The 26,720-nt window shown below is 45.4% G+C and overlaps 1 protein-coding gene across 1 annotated transcript; it reads right to left on the bottom strand.

Annotated features, from left to right (window-relative positions):
* Nucleotides 1–1,724: 1,724 nt before the first annotated feature.
* Nucleotides 1,725–26,477, bottom strand: LOC144727706 (copine-3-like). The gene is given in 18 exon segments (XM_078606736.1): nt 1,725–2,755; nt 3,192–3,428; nt 3,843–3,979; nt 4,385–4,436; nt 4,592–4,646; nt 4,981–5,114; nt 7,269–7,328; nt 8,949–9,032; nt 9,288–9,386; nt 12,273–12,362; nt 16,171–16,254; nt 17,612–17,683; nt 19,749–19,820; nt 21,662–21,817; nt 22,351–22,519; nt 26,174–26,281; nt 26,283–26,359; nt 26,361–26,477. Coding segments are annotated over 18 exon segments (1,896 nt in total). The 5' UTR covers nt 26,463–26,477; the 3' UTR covers nt 1,725–2,647.
* Between the last annotated feature and the right edge of the window lie 243 nt (nt 26,478–26,720).

Genomic DNA, 26,720 nt, shown 5'->3' with positions numbered 1-26,720 from the left:
AAGCCTACGTGTTAAAGATTATTTACACCAACAATTGTTTTGATTTACATTTTAAAACATACATATTCCCAATTTTTTAACGTCGTTCTCTCTGAATATCTGCTCCTGAGGGATTACGCCATTCATGTGAATTAATTTGCACGTATGCGGCAGACAGGTCAGATTGGAAATTTAGATGCACTCAAAACCCTCCCGCGAAGAACGGCCATTGCTGGAAAAGTAACCGATTATATATTTGTAAGGCAGTATTATTGAGCAATGTGTTGACTTTGTTTTGTTGTGCACAGCTGGCAAAGCAGCATCACCAAATGATTTGCAAACAAATATATCCATCCTGTATCTCGACCTCCCCTCTGTGAGTTCTGTGCACCCTAAGACTGTTGGGAAATTTCAGAATGACGATGGCTAAATCTCTTTGCTGTACTCCAAACATTTTACTTTTTTAAATAATGGGGCTGGCGTGTCCCAAATAGTTATGCAGATGTTTGCATGCTCTGTCATCTTCAAATGGCTCCGACAATTCCCCAATGTCAACAACATTCTCAGCAGGTCACCCGTGCAATTGTCTCAGCTTCCGAAGATTGAAAGGCTTTGTCTCCAGCTCCCCAGGGTTGCAAAGGCTACGGATGCCAACATCACCAACCTGCCGCCGTGTTGGTCTTATCTCAACTCATGGCCACTAGCCACAGCATTGCGATTGTGAACATGCAACTATCGCTATGGCCTTCACAGTAAACCACTGTCGTCTGTGCTTCTTTAACGGAGGAAGAGCAAAACTACAACAACTCTCTCCCCAAAGCCATCTTGGAGCTCGCAGACCTCCAACATTGGCAATGAGATTATGAAAGCACTGCTGCCATACGCAATGATATAATTAGAAGGGCAATTTAAGTCGGCAGGAGGCAGTGCTAACCAGTGTTCGATTGGTCGCTGGAGACGGATGGCAGCAAATCTGGTGCCTGCACGGAGAGGAAATCGCAGGCCAATTTTACCCGGATAAACTTCCCGTTTTCCTTTAAAAAAAATAACGAAGCATTTGTCTAATGAATAATTTAAATAATTTCACGAATGTTGCTATCGGTCTCACCTCGTTAAACGAACGACCCACTTGGGTCTCCCGTAAAAGAGTGCAGCACTTTGTGTTGGAAAACCCATGGAAATGAATATCAGAGCTATCCGAGATCCCTTTGAGTGACCTGTCTTCTACACAGTAAGAGGTAGCACTTTCCACCATTGGGAGTAAAAAAAACTCAACACGTCTGTCAATAACACTGTGGTCTTAAAAGGGAAAAAAAGATATAGCTGACGTTTTGGACAATGGTACTACTTCATAGCACACAAGAGATGGCCCATTTCCCAAAAACGTTGTTCTTGACAAATATGTTGAGTGTTTTATTTTGCTTTTGCGCCACTGCCAACGCAGTATCACGAAATAATGTGTTTACTGGGATTAAAGTATGCCGCATGACAAATCGATGTTTAATCCTTGCAGCTGAAATTTAGCCAAATTACGTGCAGAACGAAATTCAATGGATTTGTGTGTGTGTGTGCAGCAATGGGATACCAGGCTAGTTTAACCACAGGTGGCTGAAACCTGGTTTTGAATCCAGTGGCACTCTAGCACTCTGACCTCTGAGCCACTCATTCACCTCCACAATACCAAACTTTAACGAAAGCGTCATAACCCATCAAAGTGAAAGAACAAAAACACACGATGACAAAACTTAACAGTTGTACGAGTTTTATATAAACATATAAAATGCATTATGTAAAACAATATCCTTACGTAGTAATTAGTAATACATTGACCTAATCTGGTTAAGTACATTTCGCTCAAAGATATACCGTATACATTTTCAAAGAGTACATTAACCCAAATAGCAGTAAAGTGAGAGCGGCACCAACGGTGTGTAGACGTTTAATACTCAAACCGCATAATTAATGTACTCCGACAACGTGTTAGCATCTTTGCAGGTAAGCAGATCGCATTCTTCCATTATAATACCATAGTATAATCCATACGAATGTTAGCTTGAGACTAGTTCCTCTCCCCCTCCCACAAGCAGTTCACCAACCCCAACTCTAGAGTGACATGGGTGTAATGTTCTGGAGAGCATACTGGGTAGAGCTGGGAGGCCAAATGTTTAGTGCAAAATGTAAAATTGTCCACGTTGGCTAACGTCCGCGTGTCCTCCACGGGGATGGTGCCACATGTGCGGTGCCAGAGGGTGCGTGCGGGTGTGGTATGTAAATGTGGACCCAAGCACGCCGCAACGTGGGACTGAATTAGCAGCTTGGGCTGCGTGCGATTGTTTTCTGGCAAAAATAATTTGAGCAAAAAAAAATCTTCCCTGCCATGATGATGTAAATATAGCACGGTACGATGCTTTTTTGCAACAACAAAAAATGTTAATGATTTTTTTTATCCATCCTTTGCTTTTTCCCCCCCTTCTTTGTTGATTTTTCACATTTGCATTGTTTAATTATGTGTGAAAGACAGCTTAAAACCCAGAGCGAGCCGTTGATTTCATCAATCACTGTGCACACAATACGTCTCGGTGAAAGCACGCCGCGGTTTCTGACGCGACACCCAGAATGGTTGACCTGGAACAAAATCTCGTGTGCCACCCCACATGCAAGATGAAGTTTAGGGGCTGGTCATGTTTGGCGGCTGGAGGTCCATCTGATGGAAGTACTGCTCCACCTGATGAGGAATCTCTTCCATCACCTGCTCCAGGAATTTTTCCACTGGATCCTGCATCCACAGCCACAACGACAGGTACACGACACGCAATACACAGCGATAGTGGTCAGCTGGTGCTATAACAATAACATCGATCGTATTGCTATCAATTCCTGGGAAAGCAGGGAATGAGGGTTATCACCTGATGTCATGGATAGAGAAATATCTCACAATACCAAAGGAGGGGAGAATTGCATGTGAATGCATTGTATTGAGTGTTGTATTCAACTAAACAATTATATTTTTACCAGGTTTATCAGCTCTTTTTTCAGAAGCGACCTGGCCACAAATGATAGCTCAACGAAATTAATCAAGTGGAAATTTATCGCAGCCAAATACTCGAAACGCATGTTTCTAACATGCTACCTCAGAAAGAGCATGCCATGGGAAAACCAGGATGGAGATGAAAACCCTAGTGGGCACCATGATTTTTCACGCGGGGGCGTACCCTGGCGAAGTCGAGGTACGGCACGAACTGCACGATGTCACGGAAGGCGTTCTCCCCCGATGGGGCCGTCAGGATGGTGTCGTCACTGTCCAGCTCCACGAGGTCCCTGAAGTCGTTGCTGCCCACGCCCACGAGGACAATGGAGAGGGGCAGCTTTGAGGCCTGCACGATGGCCTCCCGTGTGGCCGGCATGTCCTTCACCTCGCCGTCCGTGATGATGAAGAGGATGTGATACTCCTGTGGAGGGCAGAGAAAGTAGCGTGCCTTTGCAGGATAGCGGGCGGCGGTAGATCAATCCACTTGCTGTAGCGTTACCTCCTGGACACCTCACTGTCGAGCGGGTTTTGGAGTTTTTTAAACACATTTGTCTGATGCACCAAATCATCGCTGCCACCGTATTGCTCAAAATTTACTATGGAAGTAGAATTGGCACTGTTGTCTTTGGCAGTCCGTGGGTAGGGAACTGACTTATCAGTGGCATAGCTATCCAGTGCAACTGCAATAGGGAGGTACAAATGCAGTGGGCCCCATGGGCTGGAGGGGCCCAGGCACGGGGCTATATAAAGAATTGGGAAATTGGACACAGAGTACCCCATGTTCATTCCTCGCACCGTAGCCCATTGCCAACCGCACTTCGCCAGTGTCACTCACGTGAGCCATTTTACTCTGAAACTTGATTCTTTTAGCGGCGGTGGCAACGCGGTTGATGACTGGGGCAAGGTTAGCTGGCTCGGAGAGTTTCACCTTCGTCAGGCAAGACTTGTACGCTTTGATCAGCGCTTGCACACCTGCAAAGAGGACAACCGCACACGGCAAACATCACGGACAAATTATCAGGCAACGCGCCCAGCATTTTAATTTCTCACTGCGACGTTGCAGAGGAGAGGTTTGGTCTGTCAGTCTGATTTCTAAAGACCCCCAGTAACAGCTTGTCAAAGACAAAGCAATATAAAAAAAAATACGGCTACAATTACCATCAACATGGAGGTTGTGGTGATTGTGGCGTTTTAAATCACACTGCTGCCCAACTTTTCACATCTCAATGCGGAGGACAGGAGTTCGTAATACATCTTCATAAATAACTACAAATTTTGAGTGAATTCCATAGCGTATAATTGTATACCAATGAATATTTTAGACATTGTGTTATTCAGGCACTTACGTGTACTTAAGCGATGATCAAAATGACTTACCGTCGCAATTTGGGTTATTAGCGTTCAATGTTAACGGGAAATCTTGCGACGCCTGCAACACAACAATACTCGGACTGATAGAAGAACCAATTGTAAGTGACAATACTCAAATACATGTGCACGGTGCATTCTGATCGTACAATTGCATAGCATGCACTCTTCTTGCAGCATTTTGTGATGACACGGCACAAGATCTCAGTGTCTTACCTTCTCCTCGGATGGCAGCTGTGCCCCAAATCCATAAGCTGGAAACTGCTTGTCTCTGATTAGATAAAAGACAACACAGGAATTTGTACATCACACGCAGAAAGCTGCATTGTTTCCACAGTCTGCTCAGTCTCAAAATCAACATGCTATTTATATGACGACTACTTTTTTTTGCATCATATCACTAAAAGTTTTGGCATATATACGTTCCTGGCAAAAACTCTAAAAAAATTAACGATGAAATGCACCGCTGGCAGATTTCTTGGGACTGTGTGCACATTTGACTGCAGGGAGAAGGAGAGAAAAAAATTGAAAATGTCGGTGGGAAAAATTTGTGCATTGTTCCGCTTGCACGCCAGAGATCTCCGTTGGCCAGCTGGTGTACGCACGCGTCGTAATACTGCAGGGTCCCACCCACGGCTCGGATGACCATCAGGTACTGGTTGGCGTCGTTGAACCCCGTGTGGTGCAAGGAGTCCAGTTGCGACGGTGGCTTGTTGGAGGCCGTGAAGTCGATCGCCATCTGGGAGGCGGAGCACAGAGAGGGCACGCGACCCGTGTGGGAACTGCGGTCACAACGGTGCAGCCTTGAGGTCACCGATCTGACGCTTTGTTGCTGAATCTTCATGGTTTGCGCCTCTCACGGTTGCAGGGGTTACATGAACTCAACTACGTACAATGCATATTAATCGACAACATGTATATGCTATTTCACTAGTTTTTTTACAGTTTTTTATTTTAACAGGTAAGGCCAACTGAGCGATATAACTTTTTTTCAGAAGCGACCTGGCCACAAATGATAGCTCAACGAAGTGGCTTATCACGTGGAAATGTATAGCAGCCAACTACTCTAAACGCATGTTTCTAAATGTGGAGGGAAGAACCGAAGGACCCGGAGAAAAATCCACTTGACCACGGGGAGAGAGAGAGAATACAAACTCCAAATATACAGCAGGCGTCAGGGTCGGAATCAAACCTACGACCTCCTGTATACCAGGCAAGGTAGTTAACATATCGCGACCGTGGCGCCTTAAGAATTTTTATGAAATTATAAATTAATGCCAATTTTCACCCTTTACGATATCCTGTTTTTGGTTTTGGGGCACTTGCCATCTCGTTAATAGAGCTACTCTGGATATGGAACTCGGGACACGAGCTGTGAGGGCACTCGTTAAGGGATGCGTCGAATAGCGAAATTACCAAGCGGCAAAAAACATTATCGCAGATGAATCAACGATGTAATGCTGATTAGTCGAGCATTAAATAACAGGACCTGTATTAGTGGCGCATTGCATGCTTGGGTTTCATAATGCGGTGTACAAGGGCCTGACTCGCGGTGTGTACCTTATACAACATTGAGAAAATTCATCACAAAAATAAATGATAAACTCGGATAATTTATATATATTGTATATGGGATATAACGCTGAACGTAATGATGCATTGATTCATAGATTAACACCGTAATATATGTGTAAAACCGTACGTTTGAGAATTCATCATTTTCAGTTTGTATATATTGTAATGAAATCACATAACCACTGCAGCCACGAAGGTTACCTATGTTCATTAATTTTCAATGAATCTATTCTTCATTCGAATCGCAACCCCATATCATGACAAGTCGTCATTATAATGCCTTACATATATATCATTACACTGTGTATCAAATATATATTTTTGTTCCTGGATAGTAAGTGTTATTTCCTAATTTCTTATGCCTCAAAAGTACAGAAAATGGATATTATTCCCCACAAACTTTGCTTTTGTGACCAGTACATTGATATTTTGAAATTTACCTATTTAAATGAGAAAAATGGGCGAATGCGTCTTTTCGTTCACATAAAGTAAAAAAAGACAACATCGGAATCAAAATTTACATGTATTAATACTAAATTAATACAAAAATTACTATTGGAGATGCACAATGTGTTCTTGGGAATGAAATGCTTCTGAATTCATGGCCGATTTAGTTTTGGCTCTCAGTGCTTCCCCTCCCTGCGGGTCATGCCAAAGGGAACAGAGCTCATTCCTCACGAATATAAGTTTCAACAACAACAACAACAATTTCAATGTATGCAGCATCTACATTACAATAGCATGCCTAGATGATTTACAAACAACCTGCATGAATGTAAAAGGGAGTGGGGCTGGCTGGGGAGAGGCAACGTCAAGGAAACGTTTGGCGAGAGAGGAGAGCGAGGGAGCAAACGTCACGGCGCATCCCGGGAAAAAGCGACCAAAGTTAATACCTCAGTGGGCTTTGCCTGGTAGGATGGGGATGGTTTAGTTGTATTTGTATGTTTTTGGGTGATTTGTTTACCTTTATTGTACTTTTCGCTGCTATTATTTTTATTATTGTTTGTTGTTGTAACGTCTTTGCCCGTCCCTACTGGACATCTGTGAAAAAGAGCTTCATAGCTCATCGGATTCCTCCAGTATAACTACATATTCTGATTCTGAACCAGGGCTCAGCATCAACAACGGCGAGCCCCAGGGACAGCCGAGGCAGTCAGGGAAACGGCGACAATTCTCAGCGCGTCCTCAGGTTTGTGCCGGAACCCATTCAACCAATGAAGGTTCGGGACCTTAACCAACAAATTCAACAACGCACGATCCATGGTTCAACACACGTACGGGTAGGGCAGGTGCATCGTCAATACGTCTGGGAGCTTACGCTGAATTGCAGCTTGCAGCCTCCGCGGATGTAGTCCAGAAAGGTGTACTGTCTGCAAATCTGCAATCAGGAGACAAAATATGCACTTTGCCAGTCTGTTTAGTTTTCGGGGTTGTGGCGTTTCACACGGCGAGGTCTCCTGCTGCTTTCTCAGACTGCCTAACCCGGGTTTTTGCTTTGCTTTTATGTTGACAATTTTTAATAGTAGTTTGTGTGCACTGTTTGCATTTGTATGATTGCCATGTACAGCAGTATGAGGTGCTCCTTGATATTAAATTCCATACAAGTTCAGAGTTAGCTGCAGAGGTTCAACTTGAAAACAACTTGAAAACACAACAGAGTGGGTATTGCCGAGCGTAATTATTGAAGGGGATTTTGGATCACAGCGACGAAATATAAAAGGGGAACAAGATCAGTACAGCAACCCCGTAATATTCGTGGGGGGTTTCTCATCAGGCTTTGTGTACAGTATTCGCGACAAATTTATGGGAGTGCTATTTCAAATTGTATTTTAAATATTCGCGGCCAGAGCGAGCGACCGCCCGGCAAGAGGCCGTGAGGCGAGGAAGCGACACGGATCGTGGGAGCGCAACGCCGCTCTCCCTCCCGGGCCGCCTCTGTCTGCAGCACCGTTTACGTGCGAGTGCTTTCTTTCACACATTTTTGGAATTATGTACTACGGTATATGATATCAAAATATGTATTTAATCATTGAAATTGCAATTTTAAATGTTTTTGTTCATGAATAATAATGCTTTAATTTCATACAACATCATTCACGCGAATAGCATCCCATAACGCTGTACATTAATTATATAAGGACCAAATTCCACATACAGCCACCACCAAGCAAAGAAAACCCCTACTACCAAGCGACATCTAAAATGACTAAACAATTAAGAAATGCCACCAAAACAAAAAGCACAATCGACAAAAAGTTATCACAACAAATAAATTATTCCATTCTTAAACGGAAGTCAAATAACACAATACCACTATACAATAAATATATACATACGGTTTCTATGTTTAAAAGTAATCTGTTAACTTCTCTTAACGCTATTTTCCCTATGAGCTTTGAGTATTAATATTCACGCCGTTCTCCAGTAATGTATCCCCTGTAAATATGAAGGGTTTACTGTATGGGGAGCTATAGAAAAACGTCATTTTCATAATGAAAAGCGACATACAACTGTGCCTTGCACGGCGTGAGATACGCATTAGAAATATGGCCATTAACAAAAGAAATTCAACAAAAACTGAACAGTGTGCAAGGAAGCGTGAGGAGATGCGTGTCTGGAATGAAACTAACGGAAAGAAAGAGGAACGCTGGCATTCGGGGAAAAGGAAAAATTAGATAACTGTTAAGAAAGTGGGCTTGGGCGGGGACACATCACTGGAAGGGTTGATGGATGAGGGTAAAGGCTGGTGATGAAATAGCAGCCAAAGTACAGAACACACCCGATGTAACTACCGCCATGGAGATGTAGCGATGAGATTAGTTAATGTGCAGAAGTGAGATGGGAGGGAGGGAGGGATGGCGACGATGGCGTGGGGAGACACTCATCCAGCAGTAGATAAACAATTGGTGCTGTTGCTGCTGATTCTGATCATGCATTGTATCATTAATATTTTAAGCAATGCATTCTTTCTGCTGTACTTTGCGGCGACATCACTTACCGTACAGAGCACGACCACAAGTTGGCCCGAGTTCTTGTAGTTCGAGTTCTTTACGTTTCCAGGCAAGACAAGATCAAACATGACCTACACGCAGCCAGAGGTCATGTCGCGTGTTACGTTTACTCCCAGCAGTACAGGGTGAAGGTGCACAGCGTCGCCACTTTGCCTGCGCGCCACTCGACTCGTTCGTTGCGTGCAACATCACTGGCACGGCTCGGCTCGGCTTCTGAAGTTTAAAAACAACCAGAGCCGTGCCGGGCTGGCTCGGCATGGCACGGCACGGCACGGCTCGGCCCAGTGTGGTTTTGAACAGTGGGAAATGAAGTATACAGGTCTAACCGTGTTGTTCAGCTTGGCTTGGTTGAGCTGCATGACGGTGACAACGCACTCCCCGATGGGGTTGGATCGCCCATTCCGGTTCCAGTCGGCGCACACGACCTGCGAGCACAAGGCGGGACGAAGTGTGGGTTACGGTCGCCTCTCTCCGTTTTTCACTGGTGGGTACAGAATTGTCAAATTTGGCGAATGATAAAAATCACGGTCGTATCCTCTTTGTAAAGCCACCTCTGGACGAGGGCCTTCCTGCACCGTGCGAGCCATCGTGGCTGCGAGACTATACTTCGCCACACTGGACAGTGTGGGTGGGTGAAGGCAGGGAGCATAGATGTGGGAGCATATAAGTGCGGTACAATAATTCGGCACTGATCTCTCCTGACAAATATGTAGTCCCGTGGTCTTTAAGATCTATTTGAAAAGAGGTTAATTGTAAAATACATTGAATGGAACAAAAAAGCACGTCAAATGTTTTGTAAAGCAAATGCAACTGGGATCCAATATTTAATTGACATGATAGGGATTCCTTCCCATCACTGTTATAAGCATGACGCTACTGTAAAAAAAATGCACAATGCTGTTAGAGAGAAACTATTCCGCCTTGTAGTACGGCACGATATTGAACTTTCACGAGTCTAAAAACAAGGCAATTTTGATTCAAGTGTATTGAGCTATTTTTCTTACTTCTTCACGGAAACCGAGTGAAAGCTTGTTGCCTTTGGAGGCAACCGAAGAGTGAACGGTTCCGTCAGCTTCAGAAATTGGCCCGAAAATTCGCATGGCCATTGAGGCACAGTTGGGCTGGAGCGATGGTGCAGTAGTTAGCGCAAGGCATTTATGAACTCGGTGACCCTGAGATAAATTTGCGACCACAGCTATCAACAGCGGTGGAGCGACATCCAAACTGATCTTGCCCTACCTCCTTCACCAACCCGTACTAACCAGCGGGGCGAAATACAGTCAAACAATCCTCATGCACCCCCGGTTAGCGCGGTTGGTTCCCGGACCTCGTATTTAGCACGGTTGGCTACGTACGACGTGAAAGAAGTTCAACATTCATACATTAATGTACAATATGGCGTGAGGGGGCCTATATCCAGCAGTAGATTGACAACGCGCTGTCAGTGACTGTTATTTTTACCATTTATACGTATGCATGTTGAACGTCATTCACACCGTACGTAGCCAACTGCGCTGATCGGAGGTGCGGGGGACAACAAATTTAACGCAAAAAGCAGTTCCAAATAAACGAGTTTTCAATCTGTATTTGGGAACACAGTGGGCGGCAGTGACACCGACGCTCCCCCACCTCAAACATTTGGCCGCAGGGGGGCACACTGAATACAAGTTGCTGTTCTGTCACCTCGATCAACAGTCTTCACCTCCTCGGCTACTTGACACAAGCCCTCAGGTCTAACACTGCCCTCTGCAATAATTATCGACCCTGCAGTGAGAGCTCTTTTTCTATAAGACCAGTCATACCCAGCGATGGGGGGTGTTATAACACACGTTAAACAAGTGTTGGACAACACTTAAACATCGCGGAATTGGGCTCTAGTTCTTGCCCACTATATATTTTAGGAAAGACTGCGACACCGCCCGTAACTTAATTGGCCGTAAGATCTTGCAATGAGGAGCTGAGCCTTCAGCAGGTGAATCTTAAGTTCTTTCCAGACCCCCCCCCCAACTCTCCGACATTATGGGGCGACCAGGAATCATTGCCAAACACCTGAAATTTCTTGTAAACTAACGAAAGTCTGCCCACGCTCCGTTCGCCAGGGAGGCGAGACGAAATGACCGCATGTCTCTTTGGGCATTGCTGCAGTCAATGCGCGCTGCCCTTGGGCACCTCAGGTTGTGAACGAACGGCCCTCTTGGGCCCAAACATCGTTGCTACACGCCATTAAAAGTGGCAAATGAACAAACAAACAAGCCAAAAACGACTCGACGGTTCTTTAAACACGGGGAGTGGTGCGGAAGGAATAAGCACATTGATGCTCCCTGGCGGGTATTAATGGCAGCCAAGACCCCGCGGAGGGCAGTTCGCTTTAGAGTCATTAATTATATCCGCAAGCACATGCATCAGTCCCTGTGTAGCCGCATATATGTTATTATTCAGCCGAAAAGCTCTCCATCTCTGTGGCTGGCTTTTTTTTAATGCACTGACGCGCCATTAATATCCTCTCGGGGTTAAATTGTATTTCGTTACTGATAAACGCTCAAAAGAATTTCGCTCGGGTCTATAATGCAGAATTTTGATGTTATATTTTGAAAGGCACGAGCTTTTTTTGTTATCGGGGCTGCCACTGGTGTTGAAAATGGCTGTTGGTGGCTTGTATTTCCCTGGTTGTGTATGCGCATGTGTGAAGCGGGCGTGCGGTGGTTATCGCACTGCGCTACGAACCCAGCTCCAACTATTTTCATTCCTGGCCATGGCCAACATCCATGGTAAATATCCGAACCGGTTCTGGCTCTCACCTGGGTCAACTCAGGCTTGTATGTTTGTTGAACTTCTTTCACGCAATACGTAGCCAACCGTGCTAATCGAAGGCGCGAATGAGCACCCGGTGCAGTGTGTAAACATCAGCACTGGGTAGACAGAGGTAGCCGGGAGTGGAGCTAACCACACAGCCCCCTTTGATGAGCTCACTAACAGCACTTGCCACACGGTCTACTTAAAAGCTACGTGGGGGATCTGAACACGGCACACAACAATGGTATCGCAGGCACAAGTGCTCAGAACTCGTGCTCCTTTTGTCCACTTAATTGACGGAAAGCAGACACCGCCGCTGGTGCTGTAGGGGAGCGCGTGGCGGTTTAAGTTCAACATACGTATGTGTGTGTTGAACTTCTTTCGCACCATACGTGGCCAACCGTGCTAATCGGAGGTGCAGAGGGTTATGGTGCGTGAGGGTAGGTGGCGGGAGGCGTTTGCGCTGTGCGGTGGTGGGATTTGCAAGGTCGTAACCGGGACTGCGGGAGACGCGGCACCTTTATGGGCTTGGCGATGTTCCCGTCGCACAGAGACTGCAGGTTCAAGACGATGTTCTTCCATCGAGGATTGAGGGTGTTTTTGTGGACCTGAGGAATGCAACACCGTGGAACAGCAGAGAGTTAAACATTTCCCCTTGTCCACTGAACAAAAACAAACACAGATGCCCCAGTTTACTGCAATATGGATTAAAAAATATGAAAAAAGGAGTGGCCTAAATTTACCTAGCTTGAAATGTAATTTCAAGAAAAAAACTCATAAAGGGTTATTTAGGTGAACATTTACATGTATTCTAATCTATATTGGAACAAAAACTATTCCTGATGCAGAAAGGAGCAGAGGAATGTATGTACTGTAACATCATGTTCATATATTAGATATATATCATGATACTCCTCCGCACCTCCGATTAGCACGGTTGGCTTTGTACGGTGTGACTGAAGTTCAACATACATACGTAGATACATGCTAATTCATGGATCCTTGTGCACAGCATTGCATGTAACAGAAAACAAATGTGTTCTTGGGCAGCTCACGAGGCGTAATAATTATTCAGTATGAACTTTAGACAACAGTCGTCTTGGCTGCCCACTGTGAGAAACAAAGCCTTAAACCCCCCCCCCCCCCCCGACTTCTGAAGAAGACGCATCCATCGCGCTGGTTATTGATGAGCAACAAAGCAAGGCGAGCAATGCGAGACGGTGATCCGATACAAACTTCTGGGGGCAGTGGGGGGGTGGCTGAGCATTTACGCGTATTAATTATTCATCCCTTGCCAAAAGGAAACACAGTGCGATTAACCCCCCCCCCCCCCGATCACATTACCGCGGCCCAACAAAAGACGCAAGGTGATGTTGGAGCAAGGCGTGAAAACAGCAAAAACGTTCAGGGAACGATGGCTCTGGTTACGCTTGGGCTGAGTGTAGCTGCTGCTCAGCCTTCGCAGTACAAGCGGCTTTAGAAGCGCCTGTGACTGATCTTCCTTTGATAGCGGGCACGCATTCGGTGGTGGCGGAACAATGGGATTTGATCGGAGGGATGTTTTTGCATCGCAAGACTGCGAGAGACGGTGAGGGTTTGGGGAGACCTTAATCCAGCAGTGGATAGATTGTGGGTTTTCTGTTACACATTTAACGATTTTTCTATAGTTATTGAACCCAGGTATCCATTGAAAATGTATCCTTCAGGGTATCATTCCCAACTTGACCATCATCTATGATATTCGTCAGGTTTATTAGAAATACATAAATAAATAAATGCTTGTCAATAAATCCTTTACCAACAATAGGGCATATGAGCAAAGTGACTTGTTTCATTAATGCCGGGAAGGATGCAAGCAAGTCTCATTGGGCCGTTATCTGGTCACAAGTAAAGGTCTACCACTACCCTGCCTACGAAAATCAGCTTGCAGAGCCACACCAAGACCCGGCATTGAAAATAAATACGAAAAGGAATGGGCCTTACAAAATCCATCACGTTTAATTTCGTTTTCTTGGTTCAAACAACATTCACGGTCACCGGCAGTGACTTTATGGTTTTTGTTTAAAGCAGGGGTCCCCGACCCCCGGGCCACGGACCGGTACCGGTCCGTGGCCTGTTAGGAACCGGGCCGCACAGCAGCAGGAGGTGAGAGCGGTGAGTCCGCGCGTGGCCTGCCCCATTAATTTATTATTGACCACTTCCATCCGCGCCTCTTTCCCGCACTGCGCACTTGTCTCAGTCACAGTTTTGGTAAGCACACAAGCTGCTAACCCCTAGTAGCCACAATGAGTACAAAACAAACGTCGCTGGAGAGCTTCTTTGAAAAGGGGGAAAGACCCAATGATGAACCCCTCCCCTCCCCAGTCCGTGAAAAAATTGTCTTCCACAAAACCGGTCCCTGGTGCCAAAAAGGTTGGGGACCGCTGGTTTAAAGGACAGCGTGTCGCCACGCGATTATAACTTCACTCAACAGCAATGAACATCACACACCCCCCCACTGCCCGTCGGTATTTGCAGAGGTGAGCGGGACGTGATTGTACTGCCCAGAATTTCACACCGAGGTGGCACAACCCATGTTTGCACGGACATAATTTCAGCCGGGTTTATCCGGCTCGGGGTGGCCTTGAAACATATTCTCACCTGGGGACACCCACACCGACTGTTCCTCTAGCGATGGCTGTGGCTGCGAGTCAACAAATTGCTTTTTCCGGTATAACAGCGAACATGGAAAATATTTTTACGTAAAATTAAGCCCCTGCTGTTTGCCTCTTAATAATAATTATCGCCCGGCGTACGAAGGCTAAACGAACACTCGAACTGTAAATGTTGTAGGTTTACGCTCCAACACATCGGTGTGCTGAACTAGTAACTAATTGGCATGTTTTGTTTACGTGACAAACTTTACCAATTGGCTGCATCGGGTGGTGGCGGGTTGAACGACACATTTATATTTAAGCGATCTAACCCCCAAAAAAACCTCTATTATGGATAAATTAACACTTTTGGTGGAACCATTCACTTCGCCCCACCCCCTCCTAAAAAGCGAGTTGATGAAAGGTCACGATTCAGGGTCACAATGTGGTTCAAGAACCGCTTCTTTTTGGTTTGTGGCGCTTGTGACTTGGCCTAAGCAGAATGAACCAAAACTAAAGGACATAAGGTAAGAAGGAACCTGGATTATTCGAACATCAACACAAACGCATTGCTTTTAAAAAACCTAATACACAACAGCGTTGTAGACACTCAAGAAAAATGCAACCCAAACACAAACTTCCCTATCTCGTAGGGATGCACTTATGCTGTGTGACATGCACTGAAAGAAATGCAAAGCTTCATGACTGAAAAAAAGCTCAACTTTAAAGTGACTTTCAGGGGCACAATAGTATATTCACTGTAGCTATTTATTAAACAATTCAGCAGTCGCACTGGATCAGCACCAAAAGAGTGCACTTTAATGAAGCTTCCAAACTCGTGTCGAACACCCTGGGACACACAGTCAAGGTCGCGTAGCTACAAGGTAAGAACAGCTGCTTGTCTTTTTTGCGTTTCACCTGCCTTTAATGAACACTCAAAGGTAACGGGAGCGCATTCATCGCTGCTCCCGAGCGCTCGATTAAATATATCCCAGTGGTTACCACTAACAGGGCGCGCGTGCATGCGAGGAGAGGTGGAATTCTACGCAGGCAACCCACGGAGGGCCAGCACAACGTCTTATAGAAAGACGTGAGAAGAATAGTGCAGTGACCTTGAGGAACCCCAAATATATTATCAGGAGGCGGGGAATGGCGATAAGGTCAGCGACGGTCCCTCGTGGCCTTGATGAGCCCACAAGAGTGCATTAACGGGGTGGGAGGGGGGGTGAAAAGAGGCACTTTGTTTTTTTGTAAATAAGCTTGGCAGCGTGTACATTGGGAACGATGCGCTTGGGACGCGATCTAACATGCAGCGATGTGCTTGAGAGCAGCGCTGGTGGGGGAGGAAGGATAAATAATAAAAAATCAGGATTCGGGGCCGCGCTGCACAATTTTTGCCATCGATTGTCAACAGCGATAGATTCCGCGCAGTTTTACGTTGGCGAATGAAGTTTCAGTTGCCCACATCTGGACAAATCTGCTTCTTTTCGATGGGGGCAACTGAAATAAACTTTCGGATCACAGACAGGTCACATGCCTACCCAAGGTAGTGTACTGTGCTGACCAATTAATGATTGTCCATCAAACATATTCCTCAACATATTTCCTGTTTTCGCTGGCCGGACACAACTCCGTAACGTTGCTCATTGTAAATGTGTTGCCTGTGACAATCGCGAGTGATGATTGCCCGAGTGACTCTTGGCCTCGAGGTGTGTGTGCTTGTGGGGTCGGGAGGGCCGATCCACATTAAGGTAATCAACTCTTGGCCTTGCAAACCACTCACCTCTGTTCGATATACCAACTTCCACTTCCCAATGGACGTTTGTTTGTACAGCTCCAAAAAAGGGTCCGACTTTCCAAACCAGTCCTGAAAATAGCAAATAGGTGATTCAGCAGGTATGACACAATAAATCCGAGCTGGAATGTCGCTCATATACGCAGTCTGTTCTCCTATAATGTGGTAGTTGCGTTCCTGAAGAACACTGCATTATGGAAAAATTGCGTTATAACAAAAAAAATATAATATAGGGTAAAGCACAGTCCGCGATAACGCGTGAGATGCGTATGTAGGCTGAGCAAATACCGAGGCACGTGGGTAGCATCTAGAATCATCCATTAGCATCTCGCCGTGGATGATGTTATGCTGAGGCATGACGTAGTTCAGTTCACTCAATCGCGTCATAGCCAATTCGCATCTGCTTTACAAAAACGTGTTCCCTAATACATTCATCGCGTTATATATCCAATTCGCGTTATGACAACGACTGTACGTATACATGCATGTATTTTATTACTTTAAGCATGCAGAGGTGTATGCTTCTTTGGAAACTTATGAGATTTTGTTCCAACTGATCAGCACGTCACAGCACACACATGACTGTGTTACTTTTTATCCAGTCCCTGCTCTCTAGAAATACTCCAACCCACTCTCGTCTGCCCTTCCAATCTGCTTTGCCTGCCTCTTCATTCTATAATTTTGACCCCGGTCAGCTTTCAATAACCAACCTCTGACAGATCAGAGAACATGCACAAGTTAGAGGCATCATATTAGCTGTGAAGGAAAGGGGCCTTGCGAAGAAGACGTCACCAGAATGAACGCCAGTATAGATTTGAAGTATTCGTGACTGCAGGGATCCATACTCTTTGGTTATTTCGGTAAAGTCACGTAGGTATAAAATAAAATAAATTAAATCACTACGTTTCGATCGCAACACAAGCGACCGTCATCAGGTGGAACAGATACAGCAGTTCTGCTGTAAACGTATGAATGCCAGTGGTCCGGACCAAAGATGAATTTGCAGCCAAATGAGAGAACACCCCAGCGAGCAGTCCACGGTGGAGATGGGAGTGATGGGAATCAACCTGGCGTGAATTAACTACGTGGATTTTTGCTTCGCAGAACCGTGACAGATGGTGACGGAATGGGGAGGCCTTCATCCAGTAGTAGATGCATCATAGACGATGATGTTGAGAAATGATACCGACAAGCCAAATAACGTGATGCTACTCCGAACCATTGGTAGGCGGGATTTACCTGATGATATATCTCTGCGCATCATTTCATTTCCATGCGTGCCTTTACCTAGAAGAGATCTCAAAGATTGTGCTCCCATCTCGGTGCCCGGCACAAATTGGCACGGCGACGGAAAGTGAGCAGAGCTCGGAGAAGGAGAGTGGCGTTGGTCGCTTCGATGATGGCACGACCCTCGGGTGTAACAACCTACCTTCTTGTCCAGAGATTTCCCCTCGAGTTGCAGGGTGATGAATTGACAGTCGGAGATTAACTGAGCCGAGAGCTGCAAACAGAGGGCAGAAGAACCCATCATTGCTCATGCTGCTGTAGCACCATAAGTTAGTGCCAGACAGACACTGTATCTTCCAAATACTGAGCAATTCAGGTGTGGGGTTTCCCTATTTACACATTTTTTACAAAACCCCATTATATCACGAACATCACATTAGTCACATTCACAGCATGTAATGTTATTTTTGAGCACTCAAAAATTCACATCGTATTGAAACACACATCGTATTAAGGTGTAAAATAACTTAACACATGAAAAATATAGTTACTTACGAACCCGGCGACCCGAGTTCGATTCCCGCTCACGCTCAACATCAGTGACAATTATCTGAAACAGTTCTGGGCCATCCCTATATCGACTCAGCCTCAATGAGTATCTTGGTGTGATGTGTAAACATCGTCACTGGGGAGACAAAGGTGACCGGGTTTGGTGCTAACCACCCACCCCCTCGTGCGCCATGTCGGCCTTCATAGGTGCTAACTTACATTTTTATTTAAAACTTTCGTGATTGCAGGAATTCATATTCTTTGGTTCTTTCGGTAAAGTCACGTAGATATTTTATAAAAATAACAAAAATGAAAATTAAGTGAATAAAAATATCACGACTTTTCGATCACAACACAAGCGGTCGTCATCAGGCAAAGGAGTTAGCCTTGGTAGGATGGCTCCTTCCTTGGTAGGAGAAATCTGAGGATCCAATCAAAACCATCACCCTGCCATACATAGCAGGAGTAACCAAAAATATTTCCAAAATCATGAACAAACACAAGATCCAGGTCCGATTGAACACAGTGCATAAAATTCGTGATCTGATCCCATCTGTGAAGGACAAGATTCCTGACATGCAATATCCCGGCGTCTACAAACTAAGCTCTATCTGCGGTAGCAGTTTCATTGGGGAAACTAAGTGACATGTCTCGGACTGTGTTCGTGAACATAAGGCAGATTTGAAACACGGTAGGACCAATACTTCTGCCGTGGCTGATCATTATTTTAATGCGGCTGGCTCACAAGAAATTGATTTCTCTAAGACGATGGTACTTTGCAAGCCTATTGGCTATCAACAAAGATTCGTTCATGAAGCCATCCATATACAGGTAGTCCTCTACTTACGATGGAGATGCGTTACGACGACCCCATCGTAAGTCAAAAATATCGTAAGTCGAAGATGGCCTAGCCTACCCAGGAGTCTTAAAGAATGGTCATAATTTAGCAAAACAGAGCAATTTACAGTACCGTACTGTATAAACTATATACTGTATGTATTTATTAATTACAATACTGTATTTCACAGTAAAATGTAAAGTAAAAAAACAAGGTAAATTCTTAGCCTACCTATATGAACTGCAATTTAATATAAAGTTTTTTTCAGGAAACAATCCTATCTGCATCACACAAGGCGGGAAATGCGTACATCCCGGCAGCGCCCCAACGTAAGTATTGTACCTCGTACGCTGCTGCGTTTTCCTGCCGCGCGAAATTTAAAATATTTTTCAATTTTGTCGTATCGCCATCGTAAAATCTAAATATCGTAAGTCGGACCATCGTAACTCGGGGACTATCTGTATACAGACACAGAGACAATTTCAACCGAGAGGAAAGTTATAGACTCAGCAACCACTGGAAAGATGACATCAACCACTTTGGGTCATGACTTGACTTGTGTTTTCTTGTCAATCAACCTCCACTGTCATCAGTGTGGTGTGTGGAGTGGGGTGCAGGGATTTCTTGGCGGCCCTTTGCTGCATTGGCATTGTTGCTGCATTGGCATTGCTGCATCGCCCATGCTCCTGGTGCTGCTGATACACTTGGGCTACGCCCATCCCCAAGCCTTTATAAACAGTTTGCCTTTAGAAGCTAACTCCTTTGCCTGATGACGCCCGCTTGTGTTGCGATAGAAACGTCGTGATATTTTTATTCACTTTCATTTCATTTTATTATTATTTTTTCTTCTATCTACGTGACTTTATCGAAAGAACCAAAGAACAGGTGCTAACTTCATCTGCCCAAACAGTCCATTAAGGCTATACGGGGGACCTTTGTTTTTGTCTCTCACCAAAATATTACCCGTACTGTTGGGTGTGCCAATCTGCATCAGGTTCAGCGTGAGGTTTTTCTTGTGAATGATCTGTGGGATTTAACAGAGAAGTGAGATATTAAAGAAAAAAACATAAATAGGTTATGTAATGTATAAGTCTAAAATCTTGATGAAAATATTCGTCATTTATAATAAAGTGCCCTGGAGGAGATGCATAGCAAGCTGACACTCTATAATTAAGACCAAATATGATTATTTTATGATTGTCACATTGTAATGATGTGACTTTAGGGATTACACGAGCAGGATAATAACTACGTTTTCAAATTAAGCATGCACACACACACGTGGTGGAATAGTAGTGCAGTGGTTAACATACTACGCTATGAATTCAGCGATTTGAGTTTGACTCCCAACCCCGCATTACATCAACGGCGAGTGATATCTGAACCGGTCCAGGGCACAGCTTGTTCACCAACCAGCATTGTCATGCAATGTTGAAGTCTCATCTAAAACGGTCGTGACTGACACAGAATGGTGAGGCCTTCGTCCAGTTTAACGTGCAGTAAGCTTTCACGACCAATATTATACGTTGGATCATGTAAATGTGTCGTTGAACCCGCCACCATCTAACGCAGAAAATTGTCACGGTTTGTCACGTAAACAAAAACATGCAAATTAGTTACTAGTTCAGCACACCGGTGTGTTGGAGAGTAAACCCACAACATTTACAATTCGAGTACGACGTTAAACCGGTAATTACAACTAGCCTCATCTGGCGACAGCCAGATTTGTGGAGAATCCCTCCTGTTTCGCTCTTAAATAGAGGTGGGGGTAAATGTGATGTCACTGTGAGCCAATCAGGTGCGAAGACCAGAGGAGGGGTAATGTCGTCATATAAATTACAATGGATATCTAACACATTCCTGCGGAGGGAGCTGGTAGGAACGTTGGGTTGCTAGGTCAATGACCAGGGTCAACGGCGGCGTGGTGTATTCCGCAAATATGCCCGACTGTGAGGGCGGGCACAAGCCGGCGTGAGTAGGTTAAACGTTGAGTTTTATAAGGGCACCACGGGGTGACCAGCCCCTCCTCACCCAGTCCACCCCTCCCACCCCCCACCCAGCCCCACCCAGCCCCACCCTCCACACCTAGCCCCTCCCCACCATCCCCACCCAGCCCCCCCCCCACCCAGCCCCTCCCCACCCTCCCCTCCCCACCCAGCCCCTCCCCACCCAGCCCCTCCCTCCCCACCCAGCCCCTCCCTGCACGACGGACATAATAATCCCCTGTGGGCTGGTGTAACAAGGAGGTTCCTACCAGTATTATTGGTTGAGTTATTCACAATTAATTAACATGCATAATGTGTGCACATGTATGCACACATTATGTATGTACATTACGTATGTACATAACGTATGCACATTCTGCAGTTTTTTTTGGTCCTAAAAATCGCAATACCTATTATTGGCTGCTCACAGTTTATCACCATCGATGTATGGTGACCTGGAAAGGCACGCAGTTAGACTGCATTACTTGATAATACGCTTCCAAGCAGCACCAAGCCTGTTGCTATCAGAACGGTTACATTTTTTTCTCTCTCAATTTCAATAGATTATCTGATTAGTCTTGGCCAGTCGTAACTAGTAAGTGACTAGTTTAAAAATAATAGCAATAACTTCCAGTCCTTGTCAATCCAATGACAAAGGACTGGAAGTTATTGCTATTATTTTTAAATTCGCACACAGTGGATATGAATTACATCAACTTTAATTTCCAATTAATGCTTCGTCGAAGCGGATTTGCAAAATAATTCATCAACTTTGGCCTGGTATGAATGCCTTTTGATTTGGATAATTGGATTGAAGAAAAATAACAGAATGTTAATTAAAACGCATCGTTGAGATCAGCAGCCCTGCTTGCCCACATACCTCCTTAAGGGTGGCCTTCGTCTCCCCGACAACATTTTTCTTGCCGCTAATAACCAAGAACTTTAATCTCTGCTCCTTAGAGGCATCATAATCCAAGTCAATTTTGTTGGCAAAATGTGGATTCAGGTCTTTGTTGATTGTCTCTGTTCTGAAAATCTGAGCACACACAACAGGGCAGTTTTAGGATTTAAAACGATAATCCATTCTTATTTTGACAGGTAAGACCCACTGAGCTGTATAGATCTTTTTCAGAAGCGGCCTGGCTATCAAAAATGTAAGCTCAACAAAGTGGCTCATCACGTGGAAATTTATAGCAACAAATAACTCCACATCACCTTATTTTGCCCCAAAGCTGTTCAAATTATTATAATATAGCAACATAGCGTACAATAATATACGGTGAACATGGATAGACATAGTGGTAGTGCCTTACACCGATCAGCCCCCTACTGACCCATGCTGGCCGAGCAAGTGTGACCTCGAAAGTATCGAGTGAGAAATTAAGCCCTGGCTGCAGGGCCGTCCATAGAGGGGGCGTGGGGGCCGGGGCCAACCCCACCGTGTCGTCGAAGCACGGGCCCCCCAAAAGCGCGGGGCCCGGGGCGGTCGCCCCGATTCGCCGTACTCCCTAGGGACGGCTCTGCCTGGCTGTGCTGCGTTGCCCCACTGGTAACACCGGTGTCAAGTACCTCGTTCCATTGGTCAACATTATCATCATACTCTTGCACGATGACGTAGGAGCTGGCGTCGTTAAACCAGCTGCTCGATTTGACGAGGTCGGTGCAGCTGATGGATACCTCCAGGTGTCTGCTCTGCGGCACATCTGGAGGCAGAGCCTCAGCCATCCTCCCTGGGGATCTGCAATGGATAGAACACACACACACAACGGTGTCCCCCCAGTAGCCTGTATCGTGATCAGTATGCCATGGTCAATCCGTTGCTGGATTAAGTCACCCGACCACACCCCAAGCCGACACTACTTGTCACAATCCAGCAAAAGAAATAATTTTTTGGACAAGCCTGAATCTGATGATGAGACCGAGAAGGGCGAAATCTGTCCAGATTTTGATTGCTTAAACAAATGCTGCTGGATAAAATTTGTGATTATTAGGTCGACGGCTGTTCTGGCCGGAACCACGCTGGGCCATGAGCACTGGTGTGCCCAGTGCTCGTGTTTTCCACACCGCACCAGGAACTAAGGCTGAATCGACCTAGGGTATTCACAGGACAAGTACTAGTCCTGCTACCACTCTCCACTGAATTACCGTAAGCCGGGGCCGAGAATTTGACACATTACAAGGCGGTCCAAATGTCTTGTGACCCCCAGTTTATTGACTCCTAACTTTTTCCTTAGAATATATATTTTTTTGAAACCTCACTTAAAAAATACATTAAGCTTTAGATAATTTAATGGGGGTCACGAGACATCTGGATCATCCTGTACAGTGATACTGTCCACCAGTGATCTTCACAAATTTTCAGACTGGGGTCACTTTCGCAGATAAAACATCATCAGTGTGTGTGAGGGGCCGCCACACATTTGAAACCATTGTTGGGTTTGACAGCACGATAGGGGGTGTTGTCACGTGTTGTGTATTGTCGGATGCCGCACGTCAGAGGCCTTGCAAAGAAGAACGCTGTTGTTGCCCTCACTACTGCGCCATCCAATCGAGAGAACACACACACTGTTCTTGATAAGCATGCAGTCAGCTAACCTTAATTACAGATAGCAGAGTATCAAAGACAATGCCAAGACATGGCCTTACAAGGAAATGTACAGCCTCTCTCTAAGGAGTAGCCTATATTTTGACCCGCCCCTCCCGACTGGACATCTGTAAAAAAAAAGCTTCATAGCTCATCGAGTTGTTCCAGTCTAAATCAATATTCTGATTTTGAGTATGCCATATGTTTGTCCAGGGAAGTATCAATGAGTCTAAGGACTCTTTATTTCAGGAAGGCTATACATTGTGATGTTTTTTCTTCTTCTAATTCAAATATTGAGTGTTTGGCATATGGAAGGAAATTGGTTTACCCAAATAAAACCCAGGAATGCAAGAGGCTAACACCCAGCAAATTAGTTGGTTATACTGTACTGCTGAGTTGGCAGTGGTGCACAAGCACAAATAGCAAAGAACTCAACACGTGTCAATAACACTGTGGCCTTAAAGCAAATTACCTACTAGAATCACTCAGAATGTCTGTCCGTCCCGCGCGTGACGTCACTCCACATGAAGCCCACCCCCCGCGTGACCTCACTCCACTAGATGCCCACCCCCCCTCATTAATATTCATGAGTGGGTGGATTTTTACACGAACGCATAGGAAGATCGAGCTGATTTAAATCATTTATTACGCAAAGTCGCTTCAAATATGACGTTTCTTTACAGAGTGACGGTAAAAAATAAATCTACGCAGCACAGTGCTACATCCGTGCGTGACGTCACTGAAAAAGAGGCCCCTCCCCCCTTCATTAATATTCATGACGCATAAGGTCGCGCACTCCACATGCCATACCCCTCCCCTCATTAATAATCATGAGCGGGTGACGTCACTCCACATGCCGCACCCCTCCACAATAACCATGAGGGGGTGACGTCACTCCACATGCAGCACCCCTCCCCAATAACTATTAGCGGGTGACGTCACTCCACATGGGGCAACCCCCCCCCCCCCTCATTAATAATCATGAGCCGAATAATTTTTCTATTGAATATTTCAGATTTACTGCAATATACACCCGTCCTTGGACGGGCCAAAAAGTTAGTATAAATATAATAGGTGACGTTTTGGGCAATGGCCCTTCTTAATAACACAGTGGCCAGAAAGATCGAGTGGATAAGAGTTGAAGTCTGCACTTTGTACCTGATTATTACATTTTTAAAACGTTTTGTTATGAACAGTTCTTAAATTGACAAATGAACAGTTACCTATTACAATAGAATAGCTGTGCACAGGTGGATTCAAGGAACCCGTAGCTGTACCTCCATCTCCTGGTATTACCCAGGCAGCCTCCCATACACATGCTAACCCGGCTTGACGCTTAGCTTTCCAGATCCAGCAGCTTCAGAGTGACGTGCTAACACAGTACACGAGGGCAGTGATGAGTTCCAAACCTGTGGTTCGCAGACCGCTGATGAGTGATCTACAAGCCCGTGGGAAGTTGTCAGCAGATTTCCCACTGCCAATTGCACAACTCTTTACCGTATTAAAAGGGAAACTATAGAAAAATAAAGTTTTATGGCTTTTAAATAAGCACTTTACGGAGCTTTTAGAGTAGGTTAAATCCTGTCCTGAAAATACTATTGGTGTACGTAAGGGGCCGTCCATAAATTACGTCACGCACCTAGGGGGGGGGGGGTTCAGATTTTTCTGACGATGTGTGACGAGAAGGGGAGCGGTTTGAGAAATGTGACGTCACATAAAAATGCGCAACTATAAATAAATATAGAATTGTTATAACAACACTAATTGTTATAACAACATTTCTACAACATCAGAGTGCAGCGCCACATTAAATACACACGACAATGACAATAGTTTAAAGCGATTTGAAGCATGTATTATTTTCAAAATGGAAATATGGTTTGGGGGGGGGGCAAAGCGTTGTGACGTCATATTTGAGGGGGGGGGGTTGACTACTTATGACGCCGTGTGACGAGGGGTGGGGGGGGTCAAAAATCGTCCAAGATCGCGTGACGTCATTTATGGACGGCCCCTAAGGTAGTTGGCGGGTCCGTGGGTCCAGAACTGTTGAGAGCCACTGGACCCGGGACTCGGGAGGTCAACTCCCTCATTGGGGGTCGACTGGCAACACGTCAGCACTAAGCAGCATTTGTATCGCAGCGTTTAACAGGCCTAACTGCTGGTGAGACTCAGAGAGTCATAACACGTCTCGAATTTGCCTGCAGAGACAAGTACTGACTGCTATCATTTTCATTGGTTGCAAAGGCGCATTGCCTGACAGACTGGAAATGTGATTTAAAAAAATATATTATGTTTACATGGCGAGTGGGACTTCACCGTTCACCTGACCTGCCCCCCCTGGATATCCGGAGAGACCATCACTGAACAGTTTTCATCCCAAAGGTCCTCTAAAACAAATCTAACAATTGCCTAAAGGACCACTTAGTGCCTCTCTCTCCCGTAGCATCAAAAGTGGCTCCTGATTCCGCCTAAAAAAAATCCTGAAACTTTGTTTGGTAAAAGAAGTCTTGCTGCTCCACGTTTCTTAAACACTGTTGTCGCTCATCTGTAGTCTTTGTTCAACCCCCTCATCACTCCCCCTCTTTACTTCCCTCTTAGGCCAGGTGTCCCTTGCTCCCGCATGTTTGCGCATGATTCGTTTGTTAATTGTGCAATAATCCTTAAGGGCCCTGCAATATCGATGGGTTTCCGTGTTTGTTTTTGTCGCTGCTGTGCTCACGGCACCGCGGACCTCCCGTGTAAAATCGCCAGCGAACTGGCAAAAGCGGACCCCCATCCGTGTGACACATAAAACAAACTGAAACTCACCTTCTTGTTTCGAGGCACCGACGTCGCAGTTCTCTGGCGTGCGACTGTGCTGATGATGCGGGAGCGCGCGGAGGAGACGTCAGAGTCCCAGATTTCAAGTGGCTCCTTCTCGACCTGTGTGGTCCGTCTTCTGTGACGACGAGCGTGAGCACGAGGAAGTGGGCGTATCGGTGCCTCACCCACACGCACAACTCTTCTCTGTAGTGTCAACAAGACATATTTGAAGGCTAAAAATATAGCACCAATCTTTATGACTTATCGATGAAAAGAAATGCCTTGGGTCTTTCATGGATTTCCCCGGTACGTGGTTGGGTCTGTTAGGTTTGCAGGGTGGATGCTTGACAATAGCATCATGAACAGGTATGTAGAATTTCCATATCCTCATGACGACTCCCTCTAACCCTGTCCACAAAATGCAAATTCAGTGTCAGAATCTCGAGTTCTCAGCCGCTGGTGCCAATTTGACAAAGACAACATTGCACATGCAAGTAACATTAAAATAGCAAGTGCGGTTATGTTAATATAAGCAATACAAGCACCCAGGTAT

The sequence above is a fragment of the Lampetra planeri genome, chromosome 26 (genome assembly GCF_965212315.1).
Source record: "Lampetra planeri chromosome 26, kcLamPlan1.2.h2, whole genome shotgun sequence".
Taxonomy (NCBI): Eukaryota; Metazoa; Chordata; class Hyperoartia; order Petromyzontiformes; family Petromyzontidae; genus Lampetra; species Lampetra planeri.
Note: the sequence above shows the minus strand (reverse complement) of the source record. Positions and strands in the feature narration are given on the sequence as shown.